Source organism: Cuculus canorus, chromosome 1 (assembly GCF_017976375.1).
Source record: "Cuculus canorus isolate bCucCan1 chromosome 1, bCucCan1.pri, whole genome shotgun sequence".
NCBI lineage: Eukaryota > Metazoa > Chordata > Aves > Cuculiformes > Cuculidae > Cuculus > Cuculus canorus.
The window spans coordinates 153,606,632-153,626,999 of NC_071401.1; the positions used below are offsets into that span (position 1 = coordinate 153,606,632).

A 20,368-nucleotide genomic window follows, 5' to 3' on the forward strand; every position below is an offset into this window, starting at 1 on the left:
GCTCCCTCTGTGCAGGCTGCTCTTGCTCCCTCGTCAGCCCCGGTCCCGCCTCCGGGCATGGGGCGGAGCACCAGCCCCGGGGGAGGAAGAGGATGGAGAAAGGGGAGACCTGGGTTTGGGAGTGGGTTTGCTTCACCAGGGTATACCCAGGCTGGGGCATCTCTGAGGTGACAAACTAATCTGGGAGGACAAACCTGTTGCTTGACTGTTTTTCCCACTTTTCTGTGACAGTCCAACCTGACAGTGCAGCCTTGCACTCTTGCCGGAGGAGGGGAAGGTGGCACGAATGTGGACACAATTGATGTGCGGGGTCTTGTATTGTTCTTGAGAAGAACTGTGTTTGCCCAGGAATTCCTCATGTTCCAGGCTTTTCCTGCGAGCACTGTGATGAAATGCTGCCCTTTAACCCCACCCTGCCTACCTAAAGCAGGACCATGTGTCCCCTGCTACCACCCCCATGCCCCAGAGTCTCCCATGCCCCCAGACCATGACTGCAGTCTTCTCACTCTTGAAGGTCTCTTCCTCTCTGCCTCCAACCATACACACACACACATCTCACATCTCCAGTAGGGATGCCCAAGGATAGTCTGCTGCACAGGTGGCTGCAGAGCCAGTGACACACACAGCAACTGGTATGTCAGCACCAGAGAATGCAAGGAAGGGCCTGCCACCTCCCCTTCAGGGTCCATGTTCACCACCGTTAGGTTTATAGCCTGCTCAGGTCCTTGGCCTCTGCAGCAAGGCTGAGCTCAGCAACGTCTCGTGCAGGTCTTGTTCTGTCCAAGATGATGCTCCCTTTTCCCCTTCCCTGGCAAGGAAGGGGGTGTCCTTTTTCTCTATAGAGAACCCCAGAGAGTCCCACAGGCACAGCAGCAAACCAGCACCTCCAGGTCCTTCCCCACCACCCCCCCTGCCATCGGGCAAGGCTATACTTCTCCCCTGTGCCACACTCACTCCAGCCCTTTGGCTGCCAAGAAGGCCACCTGGCCAGTCTGGGGCCATGACATAAAACGTGCTGAGCGTAGCTGAGCAAATCCTGCACAGAGAAGGCTTCCCCCAGGGATAGGGATATCAGAGACCCTTAAAAGGTGTGAGAGCCCCTCGCAAGACAAAGACCACCACAGACAGTAAATTTTGGGGTCAGCACCACAGATTGCTGCAGCATTCTGTTGCTGCATCAGTTGGATATGAGGTGAATGGCTATAGAGGTCCCCTTCATGCTACTTCTAGGTCACTTTACAGATCAGCCGAGGGGTACAGAGAGGCAGCCAGCCCAGGAAGGGGATGATACCCACAGCCCAGCTTCCCTGTGCAGCAGGATGGTACTGCTCTACATAAGCTACTGAAATCAGAGCGCCTCCTCAGGGAGCAGCGAGCTGTGGGCATTCAATCTCAGCATACCAAAAAAAAAAAATAAAAAGAAATAAGATGAGGACACAGAGGAAACGGGGCTGGCTGGCGGGGGAACAGGCTTGTGGCAAAGCACACACATATACCACCCCACGCACGGGCCAGATCTTGGGGCTTCAGAAAAGGGGGTCAGAGAGGGATGAGGGTCTCTCTGTTCCACCCTCCCACCACACAGACACTTCGCAGGTACTGTGAGTGCAGACACACATTTTCACTCCAGCCCTGTCACCGGCTACAAATTTTTTAAGGAAGAAACCACTGGATCTGCTTCTCCTCACTCCTCCCATATATTTCTCCAAGTGTCTAAGACTCCTAGACTTTTTCTGGAGCAAGAACATCTCCAGACCATCTCCCATATCCCTTTGGAGGGTCCCTGCAGGTTTTATTTTTAGATCCCTTTGGATAGCAATGCTTTCTTACGCTGATTTGGGGCAGGGGGAAGCCTTTCACCTTCAGGTCTTACATTACTGAAGGGGTGTGAAGCTGGTATGACTGATCTGTGGCCTCAGTGCTAAATACTGGGGTTGCTCCCATGGCTAGCCAGGGCTCCAGAACCAGAAATTAACCTCTCCGAGTGCTTCAGGCACACACTGGCAGCCTCAGAGAGCTGTAAAGGTAGCTTCCAGTGCTCCCAGGCATCCTGCAGCACTTCACAGCCCTGACCAGGGGTACACAGGCAGAGGGTCCTTAGTGATGCCCCCAGAACAGGTACAAGTATGCTTCAAAGCTACTTTGTACAGAGCATGGTGCCAGGCAGTGGTATGAGTCAGACCCAACCATGCACAACAGAACGTGCCTGATGCCAGAGATGACTACAGGCTGCTTCTTGTGCCGAGACATCTCTTCCTGCTGGGATGCCAGGGATCAGGAGGGGGCGTTTGGTGCCCAATCCTGCCCTGCTGCGTGCTGGCTGACCCATCATCAGTGGGATGCACAGGACAGAGCTCCCCATGCTACTGCAGCTCTGCTGGGGCAGGGAGACAGCATGGAAAGGGATGGCATCTTCCCAGGGCAACACACACCCCGCCTTGCAGATCCCTTCCCCAGAGGGAGAAATCTTGCTCTTAGTGACTTGTTACAGGTGTTTGCACAAGGCTGTTAAGGCTGGTAATAGGTGCCCAGGTCCGCTAATTGCATTCTGCCCTTACCTAACCCGTGACTCATTCCTCCCAGCAGGCAGCCACCACCCCCCAGAGGTACAAAGAAGGTGGGCTGGGGTGCACAGGGCAGCAGAGGGGGTCATTTATATTTGCCTTGGAGCCCTCTGCCCCGCTTCTCATCCGTGTCCAGAACGAGTTGAAGCTGGATTTTCAAAGCCTCAGGGGAAACGAGATGGATAAAGAGGCGGCCTGGAAGGAACACAGGAGCAGGGGAGACAGTGCCGCCTGCTGCTCAGAGGGCTGGGTACGGCCAGCCTGCTTCCCAGCATAAACCTTTCACTGCCTCCCGCTCCTTCCTGCTGACAACACCGATGTCCTAGAGAGGTGTTGGGGGATGCATCTCTATTGGTAGGAGGGTTATCAAGCAACAAGCAGGGAGCACAAGCTGACTACCCAAAATGGGAAAGGGGGGGGGGGGGAAGGCTACTCACTCCTAACCACCTTCAGCCTAGACTGTAAGGCTGGGGATGGTTCCCGGTGCCAGCAATGTCAGGAGGAGCTGTCAAGCCCTGAATCAGAGTGCCTCACAAAGTATTTTCCCTTGCTACCCAAGCACTACTTTTTTCACTGAAACTATGTGGGCTCTAATCTCCAAATCCATGCCAGGGTGGATGAGAACTTGCTTTGGGACTTGTCTTCTCATCAGCTCAACAAGAGTTCCACTTTGTTTGCCTGCAAGGCAGGCACCCTCCCAGGGGGCTGGCTGTGCCGGGATGCCCCGGCTGTATCCCCTGGAGTGGATGTCATTTGGGAGCATTCATCTGAAGCCATGTGTTACAACAGTTCCCCCTGCCCTGGGAGGCGAGCTGCATTGCTTCAGGGCAGAGCTGGGACTTTGTTCTACATTTTAATGACTGCAGGTTAAAATCTTTTCTTTCTTTCCTCCTCCCTTCACTCTCGTCCTCATAAAAGACACAGGCAACTGGTTTAGAGCCTGAAATAACACCTCACAGGGGACCCATGAAGATCGGCAAGTTAATCTTTGCTCAGAGCTTCAAAAGTATATGGCACTAGCAGTGCCCTAATCGCAGGGGTGAGGACACAGAGAGAACTTGACTCTGGTGCTGATTGCCCATCTTTTCCCAATGACCCCAGGATCAGTGGGCTTAGCCCTCTGCCCTGTCTTCATGCCTCACAGAGGCTCCCAAAGCTACACATTCCATTCTCCTTTTGCATGCCCCAAGAAAGATCATCTACCCCCACAACCACCACCTCTCCATGGCATAAGTATCCTGGCAACTCTTTCCCACAGCAGGGCTGACAACGGCAATCAGTTAAGGAGTCAGGACCATGCTAGGGTAGGGGAGCATGGCTGCTGCTTACACAAACTCTCCATCTTCCCTTTGCCAGAATCTGAACCTACACTTTGCCCCCTGTCAGGATAACAGCCCCCACTGGAGGGGCAAGAGGATCCTCACTCTGCTGGCAGTGTCGCTGGGCTCAGTCTCACTGTTGTCGCCCAGAAGGACAAGGTAGCTGGGTCATCACTTCACAATAAACAGGGCACAGAGGGACACAAAGCTCTAGGGATCTCAGCCAGACACATCTAGTGAGCTTTTCTCTGGCTTTTCCAGAGCAAACCGGCCAGTATCAACACTAGGGAGAGGCAAGGGACTGAAAATCAGGGGCAAGTAGAATTGGGAGGGAGTCTGTGGCATGCTCAACCTGTCCTCTTCCTGCACCTCTTCCTGTCCTACAACAGGAAGAGCAGTTCTCCCTCCTTCCCACGGAGGGCTGGGCAGTTGAGCCTCAGCTAGAGGAGGACAAATATACCCTGTTGTGCATCACCCAAAACTTCCCAGTAACACAGAAGTCCATAGCCTGCCACCCATTCTCATTATGAATGGTATTTAATTCTCCTTTATATGCAGTTTGCCAATAAAACGCTCCATTAATAATTTACAAGCAATAAAGAATACAGCTTCTATAAAACAAGGGTTGGTTGCAAGCTTAGTGTCACTCCAGCCATGCTCCCTGCACTGTGGGGCCAGAGGTGAGGTAGACAGGGGAAGAGGAGACCTGGAGCACACAGTGCTGCAGGGCAGAGGTGGTGGGAAAAGGGCTTCAAATGTGTCTGAGAAATGCTCCTACACAGCCTGATTCCACACGGTTTCTACACATTCCAGATCTGGCAATCTGACCATGTACCAAAGTCAAGGGCATCCCAAAATGATGAGGAACAGCCCATGAGGGCAATTTCCACCATGACAGTGGAAGACATCTCTAGTAAAATACAGAAAACGCAGAGTAGGGAGTCAGCACGTGTTACTCCCCAGCTCTTGGTGGCCTCAAGGGGACCAGAAAGTCTACCCTTAAGGGGCTTCTGCTGCTGGCATCCCCTTGAGGAGAAAGGAGATGCTACCTGGAGGAGCTCTGAGAGGCAGGAACCTCCGAGAACAACTCTTGGGGACAGTAGCTGGCAGTGCCTGCACCACTACTCTCAGCTCAGTCATCACCCTCCTCAATCCACAGCGGACGGGTTTGCTCCTGGAAGATGCATCCCCGGACCACTTTGGGCAGCTCCTCAGCGTGGCTCCAGGCATGGGGCTCCACACGGGCCCAGGAGCAGGGCAGAGCGTGAAGAGCCTGTTCCGTGTTGCGGCACACCTTCAGCACCTCCGAGTCCCGTTGGCCTGGCTTCTCCAGCAAGCTCCTGGGGAAAATACAGAGATGAGCATTACCTTTGGCACAGAGAGAACGCATGGTAAAAACACACAGAAGCTCCCTCACATGCACATAGAGCAAATTTTCCTGCCCTTTTGCCCTCACAGCAGCCAACCCCAACACACACGCAGTTAGCATTCCCACTCTAATCCTTGTTTCTCTTTCTGAACAGAGACAAGGGCTCCTCTTTCGTGCTATGATACCCTCCATCCATGCCATTCTGTCTTTTCTTACCTGAGTCCTCTAACATTCTTCTCTGTGACCTCAACATGGATAACAATGGGGTATATTTTGCTTTTAATTAGATCCCTCACACTCTGAACTCCCAGCTCTAGCAGGCAGTGTTTATTCTGGAAGGGAAATTGAATAGATTTACTGATTTAAATGGAGAAAAAATAACCCCAGCCCCTGACAGTTAGATTAAATCAAACCCCTTACTGTGAAATATCATTGCTTTTCCAATAGTAATTCCATTAAATGTGGGATTTATGGACAGGGCCAAGAGGGAAGGGGAGAATTAAAGAGAAGGGTCATCTACTACATCACTGCCAACCCAACCCAAGAGCCCATCAGATCCCTCGTTCGACCACAACCCATTGTCACATCCCATTTGTCATCATCGTCACCCATAGCTCCCCCTTTTCTCTGTGTGTCTTGAGCAGAGCTGTTGCCACTTTGGCAAAGATAAGGAATATGAGAGCAGGGAGGTCACTTCTGCATACGGCATTTCCCACTGCGTCCTCCATGTATCCCCAGCTGCCATTTCTTTCACCTGAGCTCAACAGAGACTCAGGGAAAAGCCCTATCTGCTGCACTACAACCCCAGGACCTGTAACACCTTCCAAATTACACAACTCCCAAGTAAATAACTCCTCTATCATGAAACTGCCCTCCCTCTTCCTCTGCCAGCTGTCTTCTCTCCTCCAATCTGAACAGGGTGCCCCATCCTGGCCCTTTCTCTCCACACCAAACAGCTCAGCACCTTCTCCATTGCCTCCCGGATCATGCGGATTTGCTTTCTCTCCCTCCGGTCCTGGAGGGCACTTCTAGACACAAGGTGCTCCTGACCATGGGTTGTGTTGGGATCCCCTTCTGCCAGCTTTTCTGTGAGCCAAGAGGAGATACAAAAAGGTAGATGTCAGACCCTTCTCCCTACAACACATACTTTCTACCTTAGATCCCACATGTTTGCTGTCATGCTGATGCTCATCGAGTTCACTGTTTATGGATTCTGGAGAGCGAGTCTAATTATACAACATTACATGTTGGCATGGATCTCCTGCAGCTTTCTGCGTACAGAACAAGCAAGATATCACAGCTGAAGACACCTTGCAGGGCAACAGTAGCATTTGTGTTGTGGTACTGCAGCAGCCTCAGCCAGCTCATATCCATTATCCCTCTCTCCCCCCTGCCATACTGTTTCACACCCTCTGTAACAGAGTATGGCAGAAAAATAATCACTTTATTTTGCCAAGTAGGTTTTCTTCAGGGTTTATGAGCTGCATGGGCTGATAGATGGCTCCAGTGAGCAGCAGGGCTGGGAAAGCAAAGGGGGCACATAACTTGATGCAGAAGAGTGGGAAGAAGATTAGGGCAAGTTGAACCTCCTTTTGCAGCTGTGAGCCTGAGCCACCTCCAGCTGTTCAGAGGCAGAATGACAGCACCTGGCAGCAGAGCAAATGCCAAGCAGAAAAGCAGCAGAGAGGCAATGCTGAGGGAGAGAACTGGGGGTAGAGGCAGGACAGCAAGGTCTGCTGTGGCTGAAGCAATCACTACCAGATGCCCCTGGTAACTCCCACCAGGAGATGAGGCAATGCACACACAGAGACCTCACTTAGGAGCCACAGGCTTTATAGGCTGGTGAGGCTGAAGCAGGTGCCAGGCTCTACATGCTGACCATGCAGCCCTAGGCAGCTGCCTACACTGCCACTGAAACACCAGCAGGGAACCTAACAAGTTTTTTAGGAGCTGCTCACCCCTAAAATAGCAATAAAGTAATGTAATCAGGAGAAGGCATGTTTGGAATTGGGTCCAAAGCATGTTCCAGCTCTCCCAAGTCTCAGGCTAGCTGGGCATCCTCTGCTACCTCTATCTGGTGGCACAGGTAGATAGAGCTGGATCCTGCTCTATCTTCCCAGATAGAGCCAGATCCTGCAAAGCCATCTGTTTCCTTTGGGGGGTGGCTTATACTAACTCTGCACTGGCTGGAGAGTTCTCCAAGGGAAAATGTAGGCAGTGAAGTAAAGAGAAATGGCTTGGGGTTCTCCAATCATCCTCCTTCCCTCACCACCCGAAAAACTGACAGGGGAGAACAGTTTTTGCCCTCAGTGTAAATTCCCCAGCCACAGTAATGGCTTTGACACATGTCCCCATGCAGTGTGAGGAGGACCCTGCAGAGGGCTCAGTAGGGCAGGATATACAGAGAAGTCATTCAGATAAGGAGTCCAGTGACCAAAATTTGCGAAGCCATCCTTTTTCAGCAAACCAGAAATTTTTCACTACCTCCATCATTACCACCACTCCAGAAAAATATACCAACTCATTTTTCAGTCCTGCAGTTGGCAAAGAGAGAACTGTAAACAAGGGGAAAAGAAAAACATGGAGAAGGAAGGAGGAAAGGAGGAGTTGTTCTCTGTAAACATTTCCTATGGAAGAAAAGCCCTTTCCCCAGCAACCTCTGCAGCAGTGTATCTGTAACACTATTGGTGGAAGGGAAGGGATGACAGCACTAAAGCTGGATCATCTTATTCCCAGGGAGGAATCACAGAATCACAGGAAGAGCTGGTATGAAGTCAGCCTGCAGATTCTGCCTCAGCCAGGGGCTTCATCTCTGGGAAGAGCCACTCAGAGCAGCAAGGCAATACCACCACTACCCACTCAAGTAAAGAGAGAGGTTCATGTGCCCTGGGAGACCATAATGAAGGGCTGGATTCCCTGTAGGCCAAAGGTGTAGGCTACAGTGAAAAATAGTACAGAATGTCTTGCAGACGGTCATCCCAAAAAGGTGACCTGTCAATGGGTATTGTCTGGGAAGACTGAGAGACCCTCAACTTACTGGCTGAAGAGACACCTCGTGTCCTCTCCAACAGTCCCATAAGACCATATCTAAGAGCACCTCTTCCCTGAATTGGACTGACCAAGGCCTCTGCAGAAGTGACCTCCTTGCGCAACATCTTAGCTTCCCACCAGATGGCTAAGAAGTGGCAGGAGGTAAAAGGGAAAAAGCAGCCTTGGGAAATAGATTATTTCAGTACTTTACCTCACTCAGCCACAGGCTCCTAGATTAGCCTTGGACATGTCAACCACTCATTGCTGCCTACCTGCTGGACACACATGGAAGTCTAGACGAGAAGTGGGCAAATCTAGCAGGTTCCTAACAAGCCTTGGCACAATGCAGTTAGGTGACAGCACCACAGGACGGGGTGTCTTGACCACTACAGGGCGCACCAGGCTGTAAGGCTTCAGGCTCTTGTCCGGGTCTGTAAGACAGAAATGAAGAAGGCAAAGCCAAAGGGTAAGAACTTGGGTGACAAGACTGCCACAGACCATCCTGTTCTTCCTGTACTGTTCCCCTCATCTTGATTCATGGAGGCACTTGCCTACCATACTATGTCCCAGGAGACACCTTAACCTGGTTACAATACTCACGCACAGGCAGATACCATGGCTGTAGGCCTCCTTGCCCATTTCTGGAGACTCCCTTGAGTTTATTCTCAATAAACAGTTAGATGACCCCAAGAACAACAGAAACAATGGAAAACCCCATAAAGCCTATGAAAAGGAGCATGAGCTTCCCAAAATCCCATTAGCAGGGTTATAAGAAGGATCCTTATAGAGGTTCCTTATAGATCCTTATAGAAAGAGACTGAGGCATTCCAGATGCCAATGTCTCTTCAGGGCCCACAGGGAACAACTGAATCTACAAGGGTGATGGAGCAAGTGCAGGGGTAACAGCTCACCTGAGCAGGGGTCCAGCCAGAGCTGCTGAGGGGGCTGTTCTGGGCTCCTCTGTGGTTTGGATTTCACCATGCGCAGTTGGTCCAAGGCCCGTTTCTTTAGCTGAGCAGAAAGTGAGGACAATAAGGCTGACAGCACAGACCATTTCACACACGCATACACCAAGCTGGCTGCAGAACACCAGGTGGCAAAGGGGATGGAGCACACATACAAAAAGCATGGGACCAGGTCTGCCACCCATCAGGTTCAGTGTGGGAGGTGTAGAGCGGGAAAGCAGCCGAAGAGCAGTAGCACTGCCTGGACTAGAAAGCTCCCGCTCCACTTGCTAAACCAGCTGCCAGCTCTATACAAGCTGTTTTGCAAACAGAACAGGGCAGATTGCATGCTGAGGTGGTGGGATGGCTATAAGCACACACATACAGTTCTCACTGCTGGCTTCTTTGGCTTACGTTATTTCTGTGGCCCCTCTGCTGCCCAGGCATTTGGCCCTTCTCCTGGATCTTCAAAAGCTGGTGAGCCCTGAAATGATAGATGTGTTAAGCACTTAAGCAACTAGAGCCCCGAGGGGCTATAGCCAGCTGTGCCCCTCTTTTCTAAATCCCACAGAGACCTGCTGAAGCACAGGCATATCAAAGCCCTTACTCAACCTCCCACTTCCTCAAGGGCACACAAACTACTGCTTTGGTCCCCCCTACAAAGCTTGGACAGACCATACTATCAAGAGGCCAGCCCACATCCCTCAGGAGTCCCAGGGGATGCTCACAACAGCGAAATGGGGCAGGTAGCCCAGGTACCTCCTGCCTTCCTCCTCACCCTGGTTACCTGCTATAGTTGGGGACTGTCCCCTTGTCCAGGTCCCGCATGGTCAAGGGATCGACACGGGAACAGTACCACTCCAGCCGCCCTTTGTGCATGGTGTCTGTGATGTGGAGGATCTCCCGACACTTGACACACAGCGCATAAGGGTCTGACAGCTCCAGGAGAGACAGGTTGGTGCGTACATAAAATGAGTCTCCAGAAAACTTCTTCCCTTCTTCTAGGGCTTCCCGCAGAGGCTGGTATCCTGAAGCAGGAAATATAGGTCACCAGCGGGGACACACGAGACAACCGTCACCAACAAGATAGGCAAGTCCCCAGCACAGCTGTGATGCTACAGATAGGGGTGGGGGTGCAGAGGAGGCAAACAGACAGAAGGTCTGTACCTCCATCCTGTAACTCAGAGGATGCACATGTCACACCAGACAGGGAAAGCTACTGGAGCTACAGCCAGCCCCTGTGTCACACGTGTTGGCCTAGGACCAAACAGGAGAGGAGAGAGAATAACTGAGATTTACCTCCAGGGTTGGGTGGAGGGTAGAAAAGGGAGACAGAAAGCTCAGACTCAAAGGAGACCCAGCTGCAAGGGCCTTACCTTCCGGGTCCATCTGAAAGACAAGACTGGAGGGCTCATCCCAATGCAGCAGGCTCAGGTAGGCAACCTCTCGTGTGCAGTTCTCCAGGGAAAGAACCTCTTCCTTCATCGACGGCACCCTCAGCTAGCAAGGACTTGATGCCATTAGACCTAGTGGCTGGAAGAACAGGCTCCCCCCCACAGCAACCTCACCAGCCAGGGTTATACAAGAGATCTGACAGAGCAAGGGAGGCCTGGGAAAAGCTCTACCTGAGGACAAGGCATCCTCAGTCTGCCTTCTGGTTCCCTCCCCTGCCTTTGAAATACCCACTGCCAACCACCACCCAGTCTGGATGTTGGGCTGCTGTGAAAGCAAATGTGTGTGCATGAACGCATGTGGGATCTGGGACAGAAGGGCTGGTTTATTTTCAGTTACAGGTGAGATATTAATTCAAGTAGTGCAGCTGTATTTCAAGTGGCGTCATTCTTGCCAAAGCAAATGCCCTTCCCTCCCTCCAGGAGCTTTCTTCAGAGCAATTATTCTCTGTAGCTTGGGGAGGGGGGAGGGGTCACAAAGGCCTGAGAAATTTCACTCCAGAATTGATCACTTTGCAACAGGCATGTGCGGGATGCAAGATGCAAACTGCTCTGCAATACTGCAAGGTGACAGACAACTCCAAGGACATACAGTCACATTGCCATCTTAACCTTTGTGACTCTTTTTTGTTACTCCCCTACCATAGCTGACGGAAGTGTTTCAGAAGGTCTCAGCATTTATACAGGCACAGGTACACTTGAGTGCCACGAGACCTGGATGGGTGTTTGGGCAGCATAAAGCTCTTGGCAGGGAGCAGTTCTGGGAAACAAGAGAAATGGAGGTGGACTTCAAGCTGGGTAGAGGTCAGCTTGCGCTGGAGATCATTCCACATTACTTGCATCATCCCAGGTTCTTTGCAAACCCACAAAGTGAGCCCATTCCCAGACTCACCTCAATGAGCCGGCACCCTTCCCTGAGTCCTGCATCCTCAACCCGTGAGCCAGGCTTGACCCAGTGGACATAAATTCCTGTGCTGTTCCCTCCAAGGATAGAGATGTCTTCTCTGAGCCTCTTTTCCTGGGGTGAGAGGTTTTGGGGGTGACCCATGCTAGTGAGCTGTACCACCAGTGACCTGGTGAGGAGAAATGCCAAGTCCAAAAACTGAAGTTTGCTGTCTTTTCTAAGAACTGGTCCCCCATGCTTTGGATCCAGCAACAGGGTGTTAATTGTACAGAGCACTGTGATCCAGAGCTCATGATTCACAGCCATCACCAGGAGGGGGACACAGAGCTTATGAACTCCCATGAGCCATTCCACCCCACCAGCCCCAACACTAAAGACAAGCAGTGCTGCTCTGGTCCTCTCTGTACCTAGACAGGTGTGTATCCAACCCAGGGCAACACCTCCATCCCTGCCACAACACACGGACAGCACAAAAAAAATGGAGTCCTGCTAGGAAGCAAGGACTATAGGATCTTTATTTCTCTCTTCTACCACTAGAAAGAAAGAGTCTGCAGGGAGGGGAGGCAGAAAGGAAGAGTCTACCAAGCATCGTCTCCCAGCACTGTAGAACATCCCCCCCCCAAGCAGATTGCCCATAATGCCTAGCTCAGAGAGCAGCAGTCACCTCCTAGTGATCTCCTTGCGGCTGGGAAGTGTGGACAAGCAGATCTCCGACTTCACTCTGGCACAGGTGCTGCTGGAAGAAGAGGACAAGGCCCCAAGCGAGGCACTAGCAAAACCACTGCCTAGGAAAGAGAGCAAGAGGGAGAGAGAGGGCACATGACCTCTCTGACTGCTGCAGGGAGCTTATGTTCTCAGGGCGATAAGGGTCTGTCACACCGCTCCTGGGTATTTTCTAATAGCTGGCTGGGAAACAGATGCTTCAGGGAGGCTTTGAACCGTTACCCTCCTGGAAAGGGTTTCCCATGTCTCCTGAGAACAAACAAGTCTTCGCTCCCTTAATCAGAATTTCAGTCAGAAGGCAGCAGCAGTCAAGACCACCTGGATGTGCCCAGAGATCAGCCACCAGCACCCATCACAAGACCTGCCAGCACCAGGAGCTCCACTCCAGGAGATTTAAAACCCATCACTCAGAATCAATAAAACCCCAAGGTGAAGGAATTTCTTTCTTCTATTACCTATTCCTCCAACTCCACATCAACACAGCTCTCTAGGAATTAAACAGAGCTGATGTGAATAGCTACCTGCTCTGCAAAGGAAAAAAACAGCTTTTCCAGCTGCTGTGCCTGGCATAGCAAGAGACAGGATGTGTAAGTCCATAGCATTCTGCTGTGGGTGCAGAGCCCTAACAGTGAGCTGCACAAACCAAAGGCGCGAGGGAGGGTTAGTTCTCCAACCCCTCTCCCCATAATCATCACTTATTTTTAGCTAAGTCCTTTGGGGAAAGCCCCCACCCTGGTACCTGTTGCATCTTCAATGCTGCTAAAGGAGCCACAGGACAAGCTACAAAGGAGACAAAACGGTGAGCTGTGAGGCAGCAGCTTCTCCAAAGTCTGTATGTTCCTGTTCCCAACACTATCCCAATGGCCTTCCCCCAACTGCCAGCCAGCGTTCCCACTCCCAGCCAGCATTCCCACTCCCAATCCCCACACCAGATTTCCTCCTCCCCTGCCAGCCTGCTCTTCCTGGCCCCCACAACCCTGACGCAGTCTCAAACAGACCCCGGTAATCACCTTTTGTATGGCATGCACCTATCTTCCCGTTGACGACGGAGGATGGAGCCAATACAAGGTGGGAAGGGAAAGGTGGAAAGGCGATTGATATCCTTCTCGCTGTCAGGAGTAACATCCTTGGGCAGAGTGAAAGACAAACACCTGTTAACACCAACATCCACCACCACCTCTCCCCTTCCTTTGGCCTAGGTTGCAAACAGCTCCTAGGGTACCACATGCCTTTCCAGGATCACCCACATCCCTCCAAACACCCAGTGGCACCTTGTCTTCCCAGGGAGAGAGCAGAGATGGAGATGCCTGACACTTCATCTCCATCTTCTTGTGATGTACAAGTACAGCCTTGTCGTTGTATCTCCTTTTAGCCAACACATGCCCAGAGGTGCAAGTAACCTGTAGGACTACCCACTTTAGGGTGCTCAAGGATGAGAGCTCAAAGAGTCAAAGGGAAATTGATAAGGACCATTAAAAACAATGTGATGCTGCTACGAGATTCAAAAGAGCTGGGATTTCTCCCCCAGCATGTGTAGATTGACCAGCTTTTGGGGCAGGGTAACATCTTACATGGGGCTGTTGATATCTAGGGTGTCATAGGGGATGAAAAGTTTCTCTTCTTCTTTCTCACCCAGCTGAGTGCTATACACTTTATAATGCAGCATTGCCTGGTTTGTCAGAGACTAAGAGAAGAAAACATCTGGGTTCTGCTCCCACCTTACAGACTGCCCCATGCCCAGCCTTTCACCAAGACACTGCCTCACAATGAGCCCACTCCAAAGCCTCTGTGCCCTTCTTTAGCAGCGTGGGTCCCCAATACCCTCAGCCTCTCATGGCCAAGTGCTCACCATGCTCTGAACAGCTGAATCCCCTGGGAACGGGATGGCTCCCAGTGCATCCACAAGTCCAGTTGTAAAGCTGGTACAGTTGTCTACAAGACTCCAGGTGCTGCTGAGGTTGGAGCAAAGGGAGTAGGAAGAGCTGCACATCTGGGAAAGAAGAGACTCCATCATCCCATTGCATTCCTCAGAAATCAGTCCTTAGCCCTCTACCTTCTCTGTTCTCCCTTCTTTCTTGGCACACTCACCTTGCTCTGGCTGCGGCTGCCTTGGCATCGCTGCAGCTGCACCTCCAGCGTGCTGTTCAGCCCTTCTGCCTGGCTCAGCTTGCTTAAGAGTTCATCCCTCTCCTCTTCCAGGGTCCGTACGCGTTTGCGGTACTGGTCCTTCTCAATCAAGCTCTGGGAGTATTGTAGCTGCACCCCATCACGGCTCTGGATTGCCTGCAAGGAGCCAGGCCAAGAATGAGAAAAGGCAGAGAACTGCACTACTAATCACTACCTCCCACCCTTGGCAAGGGTGAAGAAGATCCACTGGGGAAGGAGAGGGTATCCAGAGCAGAGACAAAAGCCCGCGTCCTGGTAGAAGGTGGAGAACTGGAGAGGAAAGCAATTCACCTGGTCCCGTTCTTTTTCGATCTCCTCCAGCTGCAGCAACACCGTGTTCATACGATGCTTGTAGAGATCACAGTCCTTCTGCAGTGTCCGGTATTTCAGCTGCAGATCTTCCACCTCCTGGAGGTACTAGCAACAGCAGGCAGTGAACATAAGCCCTCCTGAAAGTGACTGCTATGTCTTCCCAACCCTCTCCCTCCCTTCTCTCCTAGGTCCTGCTCAGTGTGCAGGGACAGGGGCAGTCATGGATGCTCTACCTTATCCCTCAGCTCTTCAGCCCACTGCAGTTCATTCTGCAGGGAGTTGAGTTTCTGACAGAGATCCTGCCGGTCGTCTTGGGCTTCCTTCCAGTCATGCTCCAGGATGTCCAGCATAATCTGCTCGGAGCCCGGCACTGGGCCCTTGCCGGGTGTCTAGGAGGTGAGAGGATGCCATCACTGCACAACTACCGTCCTCACACCTACATTAATCTACTGCGCAGTCCAAGGAACAAAGTCACACTTGTAAGCATATCCAGGAGTCACAAAGCTGGAAATAAGGACTCATCCCTGCCCAGACCCAGAAGCAACAGCCCACACCACAGCCAAGAAATATGCTCAGAGGAAAGAACAGGGATTTCCCCCATCTTTCCAATGCCCATGTCACCAGCACTGGAAGTGCACCAGGACAGGAGATGACTTGAAGCCTGCTCTGCCCTGTCAGGTACCTGCAACATGCCCTGCAGCTCCTGTAGCGATGCTGTAAGCCGCTGGTTCTCAGCCCACAGTTCGGACATGGCATCAGAGTGGCCTCGCTCCTCTGCCTCTCGCTGGGGAGGCACAGATGCCTGTTTCCGCAGCAGGCTGCACTCCTCTTCAAGGCTGGTCACTTTGCATTTCAGCTGGTCTACCTGCAACCCAGGGAAGAAATACAGTCTGACACACATGGCCCCGCACATCTGTCTTAGTGAAGAGTGAAACAGAGGGTGCTGGGCAGGAAAAGGGTCTGGAGGTGAGGAAAGCAAGGGCTGGCCAGCCACGGGAAGGACTGTCTGATCATTTAGTCAAGGTTAGCACAGCTGCACACAAAAGCTTTTCCCTGCAGGGCAAAGGAGGAACATGCACTCGCATAAGTGCATTCAGTCTCAGGATCCTCTTTTGGTGCAACAACTTTCTTGCTGCCTTGGGCCATCCTCAGTGCGGCTGACTTTGAGCATGGGTGGACCAAGGATCTCTGGTACACTGCCAGGGCCAGCAGCTGTGAGTCTCTCAAAGGCTTCCGAACTCCTAGAATAGCTGAGAAACAAACTTGCAGCAGAAAAATCCACTGAAGGCTATTGAGTTCTGGGAGGCCACCTCTGGCCTGGGAAGCATTTGAGGCTCAAGCTGCTGGAGGCTGCAGGGTACCACAGATGCATCATCACACCCTGACCTGCTCTCACACTCTTCCACCAACATGTTACTGGAGAAAGAGAAGGTTGGCTGCTTCTAGGAGTAAGGAAGTTCTGATGACTGATGATATTCATCAGAGAACCAGAGTTTCACAGCCAGATAAGGCTTTTAGAGCAAACAGGGTAGTGGAAACCTATCAAAGCCACCAAGCACTAAACAGCACTGCCAAAATTGCCAAGGAGGGAGCCATATACTGGATGACTTCTGCAAATCCACCCAAAAGACCTAGAATGACTTTCAGGGATTGGTCACTTCTGGACTTTAGAGCCAAGAGGAGAACACAGAGTGGGACCTGGTGGTCCACTCTGCTTCCGGCGGGATTTCCTTACTCCACAGTCATCCACAAACTATTCATCCCCCTGCTCAAAGGAGGCCCAGGGGAGCTGGAATTGGCAGGAATACCAGATAAAAGTCGGGGAGGATCCCGCAGCTGGCAGAGCAGGATAAGGAATGAAAGGCAAACACAGAGCGGTGCGAGAGGTCCAGGCCCAGACTGGTGGGGGGAATGCCAGGAGGCAGCAAAACACCAAGGAAATTGGTTATTAATAGGATCAAGGCAGGGCTGACCTTGCCCAGGCAGGAAATGGGTGCATATTTTGCTGGAGGTGAAAGCCTGGCAGCTGGAGAGCAGTGTCATGAATTCCTTCAGGTATGCGGCATGAGTCTCTCAAACATCATGACAGAGATGAGGAGGCGGTGGGGAGCAGCAAGGGGGGGGGATAGAGTCTGGGCCAAAACACTCCTATGAGTGGTGAGGCAGGCTGGGCAGATCCAGGCAGCATGTACACACCCAGAACCCTGTGTGCGGGTGGCTGCACAGCCACCATCCTCACTAGAAAGAAGAAAAGCCCTTTCCTGGGGAAGGAGTAAATACAAACACACAGCTTGACAATATTAGATGCCTGCTATGTGCCTATGCTGCCCAGACACAGTGCAGGAACCCATCAGCAGAGCAGCCAGCACATGCAGGAGCAAACAGAGCATCTCATGATGCCACTGGCCAGGCTAAAAGCCAAGAGATGGCAGGGAAGGCAACACCGTGGCAGATCCTCTGTGAGTTGGTTCTGGGTCCCCTAAGGAGTTTGTTCTGCACCCCAACACATCTGCCTGCCATCAGCTCCTTCATGCTCATAGGCCACCACTCAAGAACATCCATGTGCATCTCCATCGGCCATCAGTCCCTCGTCACCTCCTGCCACCCATTCCCATGCTCCCCAGGGTCCTACCACCAGCTGCAGGTCCCGGCTCCGCAGTACGGCCATGTTCTTCTCCTCGCAGAGCTGTGCATAGCGCATGGCCATCATGTAGTTCTCATCCTTCAGCCTCAGCAGCTCCACACTGTTGGAGTCCCACTCCTCTCTCAACCGCTGGTAACGCTCCTGCACCTTCAGGAGCTCCTGCAGTTGCTGCTGCAGCCGGGTCTGCTCTTGCTCCAACGCCTGGTTTTTAACCTGGAGCTGGTGCTCCTTCAGCAGGTGCTCCTGCCGCTGAGCCCTAACCTTCTTCACCTCCATCATCAGGAACTGAGTTAGTCCCTCAGGGCCTTCCTCATCTGGGAGGAAACAAAGGAGTATCAGGTCCTGGCTGCTGAGACAGGGATAACCCCCTAAAACCAGCCCAATGCTTTTTTTTCCATCAGTGGGTGGCACGCTCTCCTGTGGGCCTGCAGCCCTTCTTGGCCCAGGTTTATGGCACCACAGTCTGTCACACTCATAATTCCTTGCACACAGGTAGCATGAACCAGGACTTTATGCACACACATGCACAGATTTCTGACCCTTCCCATGCAAGCAGCAGCTGAAAGGAGGACAGAGCACCTCTCCCTACCCAGGATCATAGAGCAGCGCTGGGCTGGCTCCCTCCCGGTTAGCCGGGTGTAGTGCTCTGGGTAGTAGAACTCTAAAGACTCCAGGAAGGCTTCATAGCCTCGCTTCCCACGGCGCCGGAGGATGTCCATCAAGTAACCTGGAAGAAGAGATAAAGAGCTCAGATGAATTCATCTGAATTCTCAGATGAAACCAGAGACAAAACAATACCAGCCAGCTTTGTGATACAAGATAGCATCTCCACCAGTTCTGCTTCCATCCATAATAATAGAAATGGCTGGAGGAGGGAATGGGGTTAGAGCAGTGCCTTCCTCTGTGTGCACCCTGGGAGAGGACCACAGAGGATGAGAGGGAGGTCTGGCTGCAGAGCATCTCAGAGAACAACTGACGGACCAGGAGGTCACAATACCACATACTGGGTAGCATGTACTGCATGTCAAAATCAGGTTGTCCCTTACAAATCAGGCCCATCCAATGCAAACCTGTGCTTTCTCCCACCTGTCTGGTTGCTTTTGCAAGGGAATCGGCATGAATTCAGCACTTCCTCTTCATCCTGCTCATCTATCACGCGGCACTGGCGCAGGTATGGGGTGAGCTTTGCAGGGTTTAGGGAACGGGTCAGCTGGTGCCGTGCACTCTCAATCTTCTCCCAGATGGTGTCTTCTTCCTCCTCCTGCTCTGAGAGGGTGCAGGCTTGGAGAGAGGCATCCTCCAGGGCTGGGAGGAAAAAAGGAAAAAGAGAAGGTCTGAGGAGTGATGGAGGAGCACCGGTAAAAGGCGTGAGCAGCTATGGGAGAACATTAGATCATTTACATGATCCTGTAAATTGGACCCAGATACATTAGAAGCCATTTTACACACAAATCTGTCCAGCATGATTTTGAGCATCCACCTGGGGCCTTAGATATGCAGGTATCTGAGTTAGGAGTGTACACAGTAGAAAGTCTATGGAAGAGGTCATCTTCCCTGAAGCATTCTTAAATCCTCCCATCCATCACACACCTTTCCTTTTTCCTCCATTTCTGAGAACAAGAAACTCTCAGGCCCAAGAGTTTTCACAGCTTCAGACACACTCGCTGATCTTGGGGAAGGAGAGGACAGTTTCACTGGGGATTTATTTGCCCTGTGCATGCCTCAGGTGCCAGTGACCAAACAGAAGTTCTAAAGGGCATCCTTCCACAAAGCATCTTGGCTACAGGTACTGGCCCAAAGGGGAATTGCAGAAGTATATCTTCCATGTATCCTCCACACATCACCGCAGAGCCCTGGAAATACCTAGCAACAAGGCAATGTTTGCTCTGTCAACCAAAGAAAGCAAGAGGGACCCCCTGAAGTCAATGGACCAAAACCCCTTAGAGCAGTGGCGAACCTGCTCCATTAAGCCCTACAGGTTGTATGCGCAAGGAGCTCTCTAACCAGCTGGATATCAACTCAACCAGCATATCTATTTTCACTTGAGAAATCAAGCCTGCTTCACAGGCCAGCACAAATGCTTTTAGCTGGCAAGGCAAAGCACTGCAAAGACCTTCTGAGACTTAGAAGCCATCTCTCCTCCCCAGCATGCACTGCTACCTGCTGTTCTAGTGCTAGCATCACGTCCAGCTTTCCTACCCCAGCCACACAAACATCCCCAGGGCATCATAGAGGTTGATGTTGCATGAAGGCAGAGGGAAGGAAATCTCCCACTCGATTTTTTTTTTCTTTCTTTTGTTATTTCTTTTTTTTATTTCTTGTGGTGAGAACTATATCATGCAATTCCAGACAACCAGCTAGCACAGCAAGGAGGATGGCTGAGAGAGCTGTGCAGAAGTTAATCCTCCAAGTAGAATATGGAAGGCTCAGAGTCTGCTGGATGAAGGATAACAGGAAAAGAGAACTGTTGGATCCACAAAACATACTCAAGTGTCTGATTTCTGGCACCAAAGGGCTTAGGAGCCTAAATAACGATACAGATCTGGCTCTTCCCAGGTTGAATAAAGCAAACAAACTGCTTTTCTTGCCGAAACTTATCTCTCTCGCTTGGGACAGTCTCGCTTGCCGCAGCGACACAAATACGCAGCAGGAGGATGCAACAATAGGTCACAGAAGTTGTGCCGTTCTGAGATCTGCTCCTCGGCAGAGGATTTATGCCTTTAAATCAAAGTGTTTCTCCAAGAAACCCAAACCGGCTGTGCAAGCAGCGCCCAGCTCCTCGGCAGGCAGGCTGGGCAAAAAGAGAGAGAGAGAGCGGAGTGGTCTGGGAGCCCTCATGTCCGGGGAAACCCTCCTCCCTCCCGCCCTCCACGGCCCCTCCAGGCCGGGGTGAGGGTGGGCAGCCCTTCCCCTTTCAAGGAATGGCGAGCTGGAGGAGTTGC

At 51.8% G+C, this 20,368-nt stretch overlaps 1 protein-coding gene across 7 annotated transcripts in view; it reads right to left on the reverse strand.

Annotated features, from left to right (window-relative positions):
• Positions 1–4,421: 4,421 nt before the first annotated feature.
• The window catches only part of CARD10 (caspase recruitment domain family member 10), a 35,153-nt gene continuing 19,206 nt past the window's right edge, over positions 4,422–20,368 (reverse strand). For 6 of the 7 annotated variants that reach the window (XM_054072338.1, XM_054072323.1, XM_054072349.1 and 3 more), the window contains 20 exons: positions 18,513–18,731; positions 18,016–18,153; positions 17,415–17,740; positions 15,465–15,647; positions 15,016–15,171; positions 14,762–14,887; positions 14,393–14,587; positions 14,154–14,294; positions 13,315–13,430; positions 13,044–13,084; positions 12,246–12,366; positions 11,570–11,750; positions 10,603–10,726; positions 10,014–10,254; positions 9,641–9,710; positions 9,194–9,293; positions 8,555–8,713; positions 6,217–6,338; positions 5,469–5,584; positions 4,422–5,223 (listed from right to left, as the gene is read on the reverse strand). In XM_054072338.1, coding sequence (XP_053928313.1) covers positions 5,016–5,223; positions 5,469–5,584; positions 6,217–6,338; positions 8,555–8,713; positions 9,194–9,293; positions 9,641–9,710; positions 10,014–10,254; positions 10,603–10,726; positions 11,570–11,750; positions 12,246–12,366; positions 13,044–13,084; positions 13,315–13,430; positions 14,154–14,294; positions 14,393–14,587; positions 14,762–14,887; positions 15,016–15,171; positions 15,465–15,647; positions 17,415–17,740; positions 18,016–18,153; positions 18,513–18,731 — 3,083 coding nt within the window. In that variant the 3' untranslated portion in view covers positions 4,422–5,015. The remainder of the gene's footprint in view (positions 5,224–5,468; positions 5,585–6,216; positions 6,339–8,554; positions 8,714–9,193; positions 9,294–9,640; positions 9,711–10,013; positions 10,255–10,602; positions 10,727–11,569; positions 11,751–12,245; positions 12,367–13,043; positions 13,085–13,314; positions 13,431–14,153; positions 14,295–14,392; positions 14,588–14,761; positions 14,888–15,015; positions 15,172–15,464; positions 15,648–17,414; positions 17,741–18,015; positions 18,154–18,512; positions 18,732–20,368) is intronic. The other variant, XM_054072332.1, reaches the window with a different exon arrangement.